Genomic DNA, 12,977 nt, shown 5'->3' with positions numbered 1-12,977 from the left:
CAAACATGCCTACACATACTATTTGTCATTGCACTTCTTTTGATGCCACTGGCTAAAGGAATAAGTCAGGGTTGTTTTTCTAGCTCCTTAGAATCAATATTCAGAACAGAACTTAGGTTATTTTTACTTCTTCAAAATTTTATCCAGCATTGTTACATTAGTAAGGGTTCAATATAAGGAGAAATTACTTCAGCCAATTTACATTCTGTTTTCAGGGACACCTTTTCATTACATAAATCAAACTAAATAAGAGAAAGCAATACACTGTTCCACTCTTTTGTCAATCCACACTACCTTTTCACAGGCTCTGTCTGCACAAGTGCTGCATCTATCATGGCTTTCATCCACAGCTCCATTTCCTTCCCTGTATCTGTGCAGAAATAATAGGTCCTCATGTTTGGATGAGCTGCCTGATTGGAAATGACATGGTCATTGCAATAAAAATATAAGATTCTGTAAAAGAAAAGAGGCAAATATTGTTACTGCATACTCCCTCTAATGCTTTATATAATAAGATTTCTGCAAATAATATTATCAGAAAAAATACAAAAAGGAATACTACAATGTTTCTCAGTCACTGCACTCATATTTTCAAAATAATTGCCAGTAATTTTCAATCATAGCTGTTTTTTCATTAATACGCTAAATAAAAAGCCCTTACATTTCTTCAATCTATTAAAAACTATATTGATCACTCATTACCGTAAATTGATATAATTATTATAAATAAGATTTTGGAATAGATTTTGGCAGCCTGAATGATACAGTAAGTTTTCAGTTGTACTTACCATTGTAAATAAATGATGTGCTGGTTAGGAGACCAAACGAAGTGCCAAAAGGAGCTCATAAAACAACAACAAAAAAAGGCAGGAGAAAATATTTAGTGAAGTCATTTATATCATGATTTAAAAGATCAGCCGTGAAACACTCCTAACAGTGGCTCATGTAATATTGTGATTTAAGTGATAATAAATCCTTATTTTTATTTATTTATGTAAAGATACTTTGTATCTGAGTAACTAAAGTACATTCATTAATAAGGTAAGTTCAGATGCAGATACTGGTCTAAAATACCGTGTGGTGCTTTAAAGATCTAAGATACTACTAGTGAGTGATATCCATCCACTTTCCCATTCTAGTAATCCTGTATTTACATCAGGCTAAATATTTCAAGCTTCTGCTACTGTATTATGCAAAAATCAGACTCAGAAGCTGTTTGTCAATCCTGTTGTACATAATAACTCTGTAAAATGAGTTCTTATCACCAGGCTATTGTGCTTTCAGATACAGAATCAAGTGGAAAAATTGATTCCCTTACCTTAAAGGCATATTTGCGGTTAATGTGGTCCTCAGCAGACAGCATAGATATCTGAAAACTAGGTAGAAGTATGCTACCCAGTATTCCCTCTTCTTTCTCATCTGTGAATGCACAAAGTTTGATTAGAGAAACAGTGCTTTGACACATGATATTTGCATTCAGACACTGCAGTCTAACTCTTGTGCTCCATCACACAGGACCACTAACCAGACATTCACCTCAGAGGAAAAGGCATCAGAGAACCAGAGAGTCAGACTGAGCTGTGTCACAGGTATCCCTGTGCAGTCTCAGAAGGGGGCAGTTCCCAAGGGCAGCTGTGCAGCCCCTCTCTGCCAGCGTGTGCCACAGAACGTGTGGTGCCCCCCAAAACCTGCCAAGCACCGTGAAACCTCGTCCACCTTTGACTTTTTCCTGAGTGAGCAGTTCTGTACACGTTTAAGCACGTGAGCTCCCTCATGGAACCTGCCCTATGGAAAACGCCACAAATAGCTATGCCCACAGCTTTCCTGGGGATCAGTGCTTACCTGCCTGTGACTTCAAAACTGAAGAGCAGATGGAAGCCAAGCCTCTAATTCAGTGACAAGAACAGTAACCACCTGCTATCTATTGTTCTGTAAAAACCGCAAATACCTGTGACACCACAAGTATTCTAAAACTCTGATTATTGTTGGCCTTTGAGAAAATTTGCACATTCTTCTTCTGATCTCAAGCATATTATGCTACATAATTCCCATTATAGTACTTAATTATAATTCCCTTTGTAATTCCTACAGAGTTTACACTCGATTACATTCTCTTTGTAAGAATGCATATGTTTCAGATAATTTGTAAAAAACAAATTCTCCCCCCAAACAAACACCCTTTTCCCAGAACCCTGTTTTACACACAATTTTAGAACAATACATTATAATAATAAATTGACATTTTAATTGAAAGCCACAACCAGCTTTTAAATCCAATTACACTTTAATAAAGGAATAATTGAATGCAATTCACAAAGTCAGTCTTAATTTTATTTCATGTAGAGAACTTCTATTCACAGCCATATCTTAGAGACTGTCCCCTATAACAATTCTCACGGTTGAACATGGTGCCCAAAATGAATGACTGTGTATCTATGAAATTAGGATGAAAACACAGATATTCCAAAATTTCAAGCATGAAAAATTATCACTGTTACAATTAAAATGCATTTAAACAGCACAAAAGGGCTATTGCTTATGCGTGGATTTAAAAATACTTTCTCAGTTCTCCTTCAATCACTAAATTTTGAAAAGCCACAACCTTCATTTAGGTTATTTATATGGAGAAAGATCTGCCCAGCCATTTTAGTATTACATGACAGGTTAGATGTAAAAATTATGCTTTCTAGGATAGTTATTTAATTGGAGAGCTGAGCATAAAATTATTCTGATTAAAAGGCAGAGATGGAGTGGATCTACTTTCAGGTACTCGACTGTACTCATAAGTATGCCTGAAACCATCTCACCTTCCCCTCTCAAATATTTACTCCCTGCGAGCCACAAAAAAAAAAATCTGTCTTTTTCCTCCCCCTGTCCTCGAACACATGGCAAATGCTGGGGTTTACTTTATTTGGACTGCTGTTTGGGGGAAAAATTCTTCCCTTCTGCTAGATTATGTTTTGACTTATAACTGAGTCAGTCACACCCACTAGTGCCATATAAAAGCACAAGACATTTTTCGTTCCACTGAACAGCTGCAGGTCTGGAGGACTTTGGTCTCTGTTAAAGACATACTGCTACATTCCACTTCCAGATTTTCAAAATCTGTTTCCAATCAGACTTGCTTTTATCTATACATTGCATTGCTCCATACCCATCTTTACTTGTGTGCTCTGTATGAATAGTATAAGAGAAAAATAGCAGATCTTCATTCTAATTCTAAGAACTTTTACTTGTGGTAACAATAACCTTCCAATATGACAATGGACAGTCTTTCATCCCTCCATGAAACAAAGTATTCTCTTAGCTCTGAAAAAATACAGTGACATGATTTTCTTTTCATCTACAGATTGTATTTGAGCTGTTAACATTGGAACACAATTGCAGATGTTCAGCAAGACTTACTAATAAAACAAAAAAAAGCCCCGAACAACCACAATCGTGCAATCAGAAACACGATTTGCAGTCTGGGGGCAAGTGCACAGCTCTCCCCTTTCTATTTTTCAATGTCTGAGATAAAATTAACAGAAACATAAAAGCACAGGGCATAGAGTGAAAGTTTTTGGACTATCACTACATGTTTAATCACAGTTTAACAGCTTTAACTACTTTCTAGTAGCTAGAAGCTAAATTTATCATGTAAACGATTTAGGCTGTTCTGTCTGAATTTCAATTTATTGAGCAGATTAACATGTAGAAATTAAAAAGTAAGATTATAGAGCTGTTTGGATTTATTTGTTGTTTCTTTTGCTTATTGCTTTTTTAAATTTATTTTTAGATACTTCCTGTGCTGTGCTTTTAAGCAATTTAACCTGCTCTCACAGCAGCCAAAAAGTAAAACTGTCTTTAGAACCTTTGGAAGAGAAAACCTAAAGACTTGTTAAAAAGAAGAAAACCCTATCAGAAAGCACAGATAATGACCATTTAAGTAAACACAGTGTAACTCTATCAGTTGATGTCTCCATGACTGAAATTAGAGCCTAATTTTGACTCTGCAGTGGTTTATCAAACTATGTATATTTCTTAGGGTAGAGAAACGAAGCCTAATGATTATATTTTAATAACTCAGAATTTGTTAACTAAACCAGTTGCAAACAGTTACAGAGCTTTCATGTTCCATGACCCGATTTGTCTTTGATTAGATCCATGCTGCACTTGAACAGAACACCATTTTAAATTTTTAAATTCATCCCACAACTGAAACCCTTTCTTACTCTCCACCTTCAATTAAGGCTGCAGATGGCCCTAACTGCTCATGTTCCTCTGTTTTGCTTTAGAACCCTCTTTGCTCTTGATTTCAGGATTTAATATGTTTCCATATGCACAAATCCCATTTGTTTATCTCCTCAGGAGCACTATAGTTAATAATCTGTAATGGGGAAGGAATCAGTTTTATAACACACATAACTCCAGACTAGAATTACAAGCAGTTCATTTTTCCCATGTAAAATAAGTCTGATGTAGCTACATAAGGTTACTAACAGATTCCTTTGTTCCAAATACAGTAGAGACTTCTACTCTTATGGAACTGGACAACATTTCACTTTATAAGTATTCATGAACACTGATTAGAGTTCCCAAAGGTGTATATATCCTCTTATCATTCCAAAGGCAGAGTTTCAGCTCCCTTGCACTACCCCTTCCCTGTCCTCATCCCTTTCAGTTACTTAAATTGCATGAAAAATCAGATTTAACCTGACATACTTAGTTTCTAGCAACAGAAGCAGTGAGAAAACTACAATCCAGAATTTAATAACAGAGGTGGCTGTGAATGCCCTTTGAGCATACCCTGACAGACAGGAAGCAATTACATGAAATTGGTAATTAAGGAAGAAAGAAAAAAAATAGATAAAAGTAGCAGGCCTGGATATTGACAGCTATACAACCTTGTTAATCCAGTAAGTTAAGTAGCAGCTTCTTACTTCTTACATTTGAGTGGTGTGTCAAAATTTATCTGCTTCCAGTAAAATTAGCAAACGAAAGTGTCAGGAGTGGAACTCACCTCTGTAATAGAAGAGACACAGATCGGAGAGCACAAACCACCGCTTCTTCCACAGCTTCATTCCAGTGCTGTCCTGTATGAACCAAAGGGATCAGGTAAGAGCTCTCAGACTGTTGACAGCAATCATTCATAAGGCAAACCAGGTACTACATAACTGTGGTGGTGTGCCAGCAGCTCATTTTCTTGGCTATTTTAAGTAACTGTGACTTTTCATCACGACTTGTCACTGCATACAAGTGACATAGGAAGCCTGAAGGTAACAGAGAATCATGGAGTTGTTTAGGTTGGAAAAGACCATTTAGATCATTGAGTCCAACTGTTACCCAGTACTGCCAGTCCACCACTAAACCATGTTCCCAAGTGCCACATCAACACATCTAATTATACCCTCAGGGCTGGTGACCTAACCACTTCCCTGGGCAGCCTGTTCCAGTGCTTGACAATGCCTGTGGTGAAGAATTTTTTTCCTACTATCCAAACTAAATCTCCCCTGGCATAACTGGAGGCTGTTTCTTCTTGTCCCATCATTTGTTACCTGAGAGAAGAGGCCAGCCCCCACCTCACCACAATCTCCTCTCAGGTAGCTGTAGAGAGCAAGAAGGCCCTACCTGAGCCTCCTTTTCTCCAGGCATGCTAGAGGTTACAATCTACAATTAACAAAAAAAACCCCCCCAAAAACTGTATATGCATATATATATATATATATTTTTTTTTTTTACTAAAAGAGCAAGGTAATACTTGGGGTACATCCTCCTTTGTTTTTTGAAGAAACTCTGCTGAACTTCATCTTCTACTACTACTCACATTTAGAGCAAATGTCTTTCCCAAATAAAGTTTATTCCTAAAGCAATTTCATTTTCTTTTATGCTTATAACCAATTTACACTGCACAACTCAGAATGAAAGACTACCACCATTACTGCAGTGTAAATAAGCCTGAGTGTTGCAGCACACACATCCTGGTTGAATCGGATTTAATAAATATGTTAATCTCTTCCAAGAAGAAAAGTAGGTGTGAATAACCAATATTCTTGCAGTAAATAGGTTTTTTGTGGCAACCAAGAGGGATTCTATAATGAAAAACTGTAGGGTGGAGTGGGTTTGGTTTTGGGGTTGGTCTCCTCCCCCCCCCTCCAAACACACACCCCTGGCAAAAGTCAGCATAATTTTTAGCCTCATATTTGAAGCTCTTCTCCTTTTGGGGTAGGGGAAATGAGCTAAAAGAAGAAAAGGTAAACCAAGCATTAGCTAAGAAACATTATTCAGAAACAGCACGTTCACTAAACATTTTCCAAAAAAAGAGTTGGCTCTGGACTTAAAAATTAGTAGAAAAATGGAAGAAGGGTATCATTACATGCATTGAGACAGAACACCCTGAGTTAAACAAAAATTGCCATTCTCTGTGATTACACAAACATGTTGCACTATCAAAAAGAAACCCGCACAAGCTTTCACTATAAATTTCTGAAGATTGTATCTGTTGCTAAAACCCTGGACTGAATTGGCTTTCAGTTACTACTACAACATGGAAATATTGAGCAGCCCCTTTCCTTACAGACACCGACCAAACATCACACTGTTTAAATCATTTTACACAGTAAGCAGTATGACAGTGAGGTGGATTAAAAACTGGTTTTACAGCCAGGCCTGTGAGTGGGAGGCCAGTTCCTTGTGATCCACCCCAGGGGTTGATACTGTGGCCAAGACTATACAACAACTTCATTAATGAGCTGCACACCCCCAGCAAGTCTGCAGATAACACAAATTATGAGGGGTGGTTCATACACCAGATGGTTGTGCTGTCATTCAGAGGGACCACAACAGGCTGGGAAACTGGGCAGAGAAGAATCTCTTGAAGTTCAACAAAGTTAATGCTCAGTCCCTCCATCTGGAGAGCAATAACCTCGTGCACCACCACAAGCCAGCAATGTGCCCTCACGGCAAAGGTCAACAGCATCCCAGACTGCATTAGCAGAGCTGCCAGAGCCACAGGGAGGACATCCTTCCTCTCTATTCAGCACCAGGGAGGTCTGGCTGGAGTGCTGGGCTCACTGGTACAAGAGAAACATGAACACACTGCAATGAATCCAGCAAAGGGTCACAAAGTTGATGAAGGGACTGGAGCATCTTCCATATGAATAGAGGTTGAGGGAGTTGGGACTGTTCAGTCTGGATAGAGGGGGCATCTTATCAGTGTGTAGAAATACCTGATGTAAGAGTGTAAAAGAAGATGGAGCCAAACTCTTGCCAGTGACAAGAAAAGAAACAATGGGCACAAATTAAGAAACACAAAATTCCACTTGAGCAGAGGTCAACTTGTTTGCTCTAAGAGTGGTCACACACTGTCACAAACTGCCCAGAAAGGTATGTGGTGCAGTGTCCATCCCTGAGGACATAGTCCTGGACAACCTGCTCTAGCTGAGCCTGCTTGAGCAGGGGAGGTTGTGCTACATGATCATGAGGTGCCTTCTAACCATGACAACTGTGTGATCTTAAAATATATCCAGAAAACATTGCTTTAGGAATAGAGCTACTTTTTTCAAGCTAAAAATTTAATAGCCCCATAACAAAGCAACAAAATCTCTCATCTTTGTCAGAGTTTTTCACACTCAACATTGAATCAGAGTAAAGGCCACAGGGTTGTCTAAACATGGAAAAGTCTTTAACTTAAAACAGATACTTCTAGATCTTATTATCTGGGGAGTAATTTTTAAAAACTGACTCATCAACAGCATCCAGAAAGCTATGCAGGTCATTCCAGTCTATCTGAGTAGGCACAGTAAATGACAATGTACATCAAAATTACATGCACACATGTCTCAGCTGAGTTAAAATTACAAGTTCTTACAGGGCTGTTGGTGGATTTTAAAAATATAGTCCTAATATGGCCTAATCAGTTTTGTTGTTCATTTTTTTAATCATACTACTCTATTCTGAATTCCTGCAAACCAATACAGTGCAATGGTCTGGTATTGCAGAACAGTAAATCTACTGCAGGCTAGGAACACTGTCACTAAATACTAAGAATATTTTCAATATTGCCTATTTTCAATAGAAAAACCTAAAATCATCTCTGGTTTTAAGATAATTATCTTTAGGAAAATAGGCACACCTATGCAAAATATATGAAAAAATGGCTCCACTTCCAATTTTTAATTGAAAATATTTACTTACTTTTAGAAAAAAATTAAGGATATAGCAAAATAAACAAAAAAAAATAAAAAAAACCACCTCAATATTCTGGGCCATACATCCTTGTCCCATCATCTCGACATGCCGGAAATTAAATCAGCTATTTACTGCCAACATCGGCCTAGATTTTTCAAGTCCTCCATGTATTTTAGAGAGAATTAGATATATATATATAATCCATCAATGTTCTTTACTTGTCTGATGTCCTTCTTTGTATCAGAATGCTATCCAATAAGTAGATAATTAATTGAAAACCACAAGTCAGTTCCTCTCAGTTTGTAGCTTCACTCTGTTATCACTGTATTTTATATAAATGATTGTCTTTTGCATATTACACACATTATAGAAAAAAAGAAAGAGGTGAAGAAAGTAAGAGTACCTGTTTGTAGAGCCAGCCACGTCTGACAACTGGTGCATTAGGATTTCTCTTGATGGAGTTCGATCTCTTTCCGAAATTATGAACCTTCTTTGAAGATCGTGATGTCTAAATTGAATTGAACAGGTTAAAGAAACCATGACATCGATATCTGTTGAAAAATCATAACACATTTCCTTTGCTTTAAGAACTTTTTCTTATACGTGTTCCTCTAGGGGACTGCAGAACACAAACTGCATTCCTTTTTTAGATGAATAATTATTGTGATGGTTCTGCTGGTTTAAGCATTTCTTTCATTTCTTCTGCAGAAAATATAAAGACAAATCCCAAGACAAGTACTTGAAGATTTTTTTTTTTAAACAAGAAAAAACCCAAACAAATACATATCTGACCTTCTTATAAGGAAGGCAGAATGCCTACTGAGTTGTATAAAGAGAAGTAAACTCTCAGAACTATTATTAATTACGAAAAATTACATCACCTGGGCAGAAAATTCTACTCTTTCTTGCTTCCAACACTAACCTAATATATGAAAACTTGTCCGGATTTCAACAAGATATAACTCCCCCTTTCCTAACACATACTAATTTTTTTATTCTTTCTTTCTTCTCAAGAACCTTTTGCTCTGTGATCTCTTGGCTGGTTTGAATATTTACTATTTTACCTCTTTGCACTAAGGTCTACTTTGAAACTTTTGCCTTGAAACTCCAGTGCTTATATTTGCTGTTGCTCGTACCTTTTAAAACCTTGCAATGATCACGTATGACTAAGAGAAGTAGGAAAACCAACCTGTTTTAGATTTTATCCTTCTACTTGAATAACCAAAAGAAATTGGAAAAGGCATAAAGAAACGTGCAGTGCTTTGCCAATTCACACTTCCATTCTTCTCAGCCTACATTTAGAAATCCTGTGCTGTAACTAAATGAGCTGAACATTTACTTGTGTTTTAAATTCTGTAAGAACTGGTGCCTCAGAGACCACGCCATGTGATAGAGCAAAAGAAGTAAAATTCAAGTAAGTTTTTTAAGCTGTATTCATGGCTCTGCTTCAAATCCACCATTTGAACTGAGACAATATAATCCTGTCTCAGCTTCCCTATCTCTGCTACTGAGACTAATCATGAGTGTATGAAAAAATCCTGAAGAAGGAATGCCAAACACACGCTCAGGTTTTGTTGCAAATTAGGGTATGGGGGTTCTCTATGGAAATTCTCTCAACATGTATCACAGAACTAAGCTGGGTTTTAACATGCTTCAGAGAGAATTCCACAGTAGGTTAAAAATCATAAACTGGAAACTTAATTCAAAATTATGTGCAGCTTTTGTCAACGATGCCAGTAACTGAAGGATACATCGCTTGGCTAAAAAAGAATAACATTACACAAACTATGTGTGTTTGCCTGAAGTCTAAAACACAATCAAACAAGGACGTTTTGTCTCTCTTTTCTTGCAAGAATCATGAGGGAATATAAAAACAATCAAGAGTGCTTGCAATTTCCCTTGAAGATACAGCAATTTGGCTCAGCTCTGGGAAGCACGACAGAGCAAGTAACTCAAAAGCAAATTAAGAATAAAAGTAAAAAACGTCCACATTTTCATCTGAAAAATTCTACCACTGCAAAATAGAGAAAGGGTTGTAAGAAGCCAAGAGAATTATGACATCCAGCTGTGAAAAAGCAATATACAGAGAACCTATAACAATCCACTTATAAAGTGAACTACATCTCTCTCAGTTAACCTGCATAACTTGATATTGGCATATCACACAAGAGCTCTGCCAACACTTTGATCAGAAATAATTTATAACACTCATAGCTGCTCTAATATTAGGTATTAAAGGTTCAAAACCTCTCAAGAGTGTTCCAGAACTCCTATACTTGTAAAAATAGCTAATGTATTAAAGATGCTTCTGAAAACACAACGAACCACAAGTACTACTAATGTCAAGTCTACCAACAAATTCAGATAATTCAGACAGCTCTCTCTAAGGTAGGTCTGATAAAAAACCCATATTGACTCCAATTTCCCTGAGCTAACAGCAAAGTTTTAATGGGTTACATCCTACCAACTGTGAATACAAACTTCCTTTAATTAAATGCAGCATCACAAGTGCTTTCTAATTTTAGTTAATACAGAGAACACTTTAGATGACTCGTGATTATTTTACCTCACACTGCATAAAGAGAATAACTGTTCACAACAAACTCTGAGCCTTGAGACAATAAGTACTGAAATACTGAAGGTGCATATATAAACTAATTATGAGTTCTCAGACTTTTTATATCACCTCCTCCTCTTGTTATGCCTGGAATCCCTGACCATTCCATATTCTCCCAGACATACCTAATTATCTCAAACTGTGGACACAGGAAGATTGGGAAGAAAAAAAAGAATTGAAGGGTTCAAGTACTTTTTACCCCATAGCACTAAAAATACAAGACATACTGCACAGCTCCAGCTTCTGGAGAAGGTAAAGAGAAAAGGAGGATAGTGAATAAATAATCCAGCTACTAACTACTTGCTGGAGGTGTAGAAGTTAACAGAGCAAACAAACATAGTCACATCTGGTACCATCTGATCCCTTCTAAGGCATGGTCCTGGCAACTGTGATGTTTCCAAAACCAGAACCTAAGTGAGGGACCCTGTATGGTTCCAGTATTGAGAAAGAAGCCAGGAAGTCCAGCCAGTGATATTCACTCTTTCCCCAAACTGAAAAAACAAACACCAGCAGGGTTTTGAACTCTGGGCAACAGAGTAGTCAGCAGCTGGGGCTGCACACTTCATCACTCTGCAAGATTCTTTTCTCCCTGCTTAGCTGCTAGAGGACACAGGATTTATGTGAGGCTTCTTCCCCAGTTTCGGAACTAGCATAAAAGTAATTCATTAACCTTAAACTTATTGCATATATATTTGAAACACATAGGTTGAAACTTGCTAATATGCAATTTTTCTGCATGTAAACTCAGAGAAGAGAAATCTATATCTTTGTTACTTTCCGATTCTGTTTAAAAATATGTTTCCAGTCTTCAAGGCTTACATTATCTTCCAAACCACAAAGTAACATGATGCTGCCTTCTGGATTTTGTAGGCAATTTCAGTGGCTTCCAATGTTGCAGTTTTCCATGAGATCAGTGGGTTTCTGCCTCAGCATTTTAGCTTGGACTAGGAGGCTGCTCTTAAAGTAAATCTCCCAATCATTCACGCTTACTGTGCTTTGGTTTGCATAATAAAGCAAACTGGATTTAATTTAGGGTAAGACTAAAATGGAAGATGCACAAGGAGCACTACTGGACTAGTCTGACTATGGAAACACAGTATAGATATTCAGCCTGAGCACCAATACTGCCCTTCACATTGTTCCTGTTTACTGTGCTGTTTGCTAATGAACCTCATGACTATTAATCCAAAATTTCCAGCCTAGGTAAGGCTATACCTAAACTAACCATTTAAAGCTGGACTCACTTGAACACTGTATGAAATATATATAAACAAACTGATAAACATTTATAAACACTGTGATACATCACAGTGACTTAATAGAGTCACCAGGAGCTCTGCAGCATCTGTCCTGGGCTAACACTCCACTCCACTTGCTGTGAGAAAATTGTTCCCTTTATTCTGCTGATAATCAGGACAGCAATGAAGAGCAGCAGAGATGAACTGTGGAGAGTGACTGGTAATATGACTTTATGACCTTACACATTAAAAAGCCAATTCCCTGAATGCATTTCATAATCGTATTTGTCTGGGTAGTGATTTTAACAGCAGGGAAAAAATAAAATAAAATAGACAACTAGAAACCAATTTGTTAATTCTACAAAGAGAGGTGAAAATATGTACTTCTGTAGCAAGCCTATGTAGATCTTTTTTACAGTCAGAGGTCTGTCCTAGGGGCTTCAAGTTTAGAAATACACTTCAAGCTAACAGGGAAGAAGCAGCACTTAACAGAACTGTAGTGTGTTATTAGGTCAGCATCATGTATACACTGGGAAAGGAGGGTTAGAATTAAGACTTTTACTAGGGAAAGACTGACCTTTGCCTCACCTCATACTAGCCTCTGGGCAGCAGCAGAGTCTTTCTGCCACAAAACAGAAACTTCTCCAAGTTCCATATCTATTTGGGATCAATTAACATTAATGAAAGGAAGAACTTCTATATCCCTCATCTGTCTGAAACTTAAGTTGTACCATAAACTTTTGTTCTATTCCTCATTACCTTCCAACATCAGGTGTGTTCATGAGTTATCTCTGAAAACAGAAACACCTAAAAAATACATGAAGCAACCACACAAGGCATCCTTCTGCTCTGTAATTTACTGTCCTCAACAACGTTGTATTCCTCTTTCATTGTGCTGCAACACACGGAACCTCTACATATTATATTCAAAAGTTGATAAGATAGCTAAGAAT

At 37.4% G+C, this 12,977-nt stretch overlaps 1 protein-coding gene across 10 annotated transcripts in view; it reads right to left on the bottom strand.

Annotated features, from left to right (window-relative positions):
- The window catches only part of PLEKHA5 (pleckstrin homology domain containing A5), a 167,643-nt gene that overhangs the window by 51,892 nt on the left and 102,774 nt on the right, over nt 1–12,977 (bottom strand). For all 10 annotated transcript variants that reach the window (XM_027699674.1, XM_027699675.1, XM_027699676.1 and 7 more), the window contains 4 exons: nt 8,573–8,677; nt 5,003–5,075; nt 1,319–1,419; nt 295–410 (listed from right to left, as the gene is read on the bottom strand). In XM_027699674.1, coding sequence (XP_027555475.1) covers nt 295–410; nt 1,319–1,419; nt 5,003–5,075; nt 8,573–8,677 — 395 coding nt within the window. The remainder of the gene's footprint in view (nt 1–294; nt 411–1,318; nt 1,420–5,002; nt 5,076–8,572; nt 8,678–12,977) is intronic.

The sequence above is a fragment of the Neopelma chrysocephalum genome, unplaced genomic scaffold, assembly GCF_003984885.1.
Source record: "Neopelma chrysocephalum unplaced genomic scaffold, ASM398488v2 Primary Assembly neopelma1_139, whole genome shotgun sequence".
Classification (NCBI taxonomy): domain Eukaryota; kingdom Metazoa; phylum Chordata; class Aves; order Passeriformes; family Pipridae; genus Neopelma; species Neopelma chrysocephalum.
The sequence above is the reverse complement of the archived record's forward strand: the minus strand, read 5'-3'. Positions and strand labels throughout refer to the sequence as shown.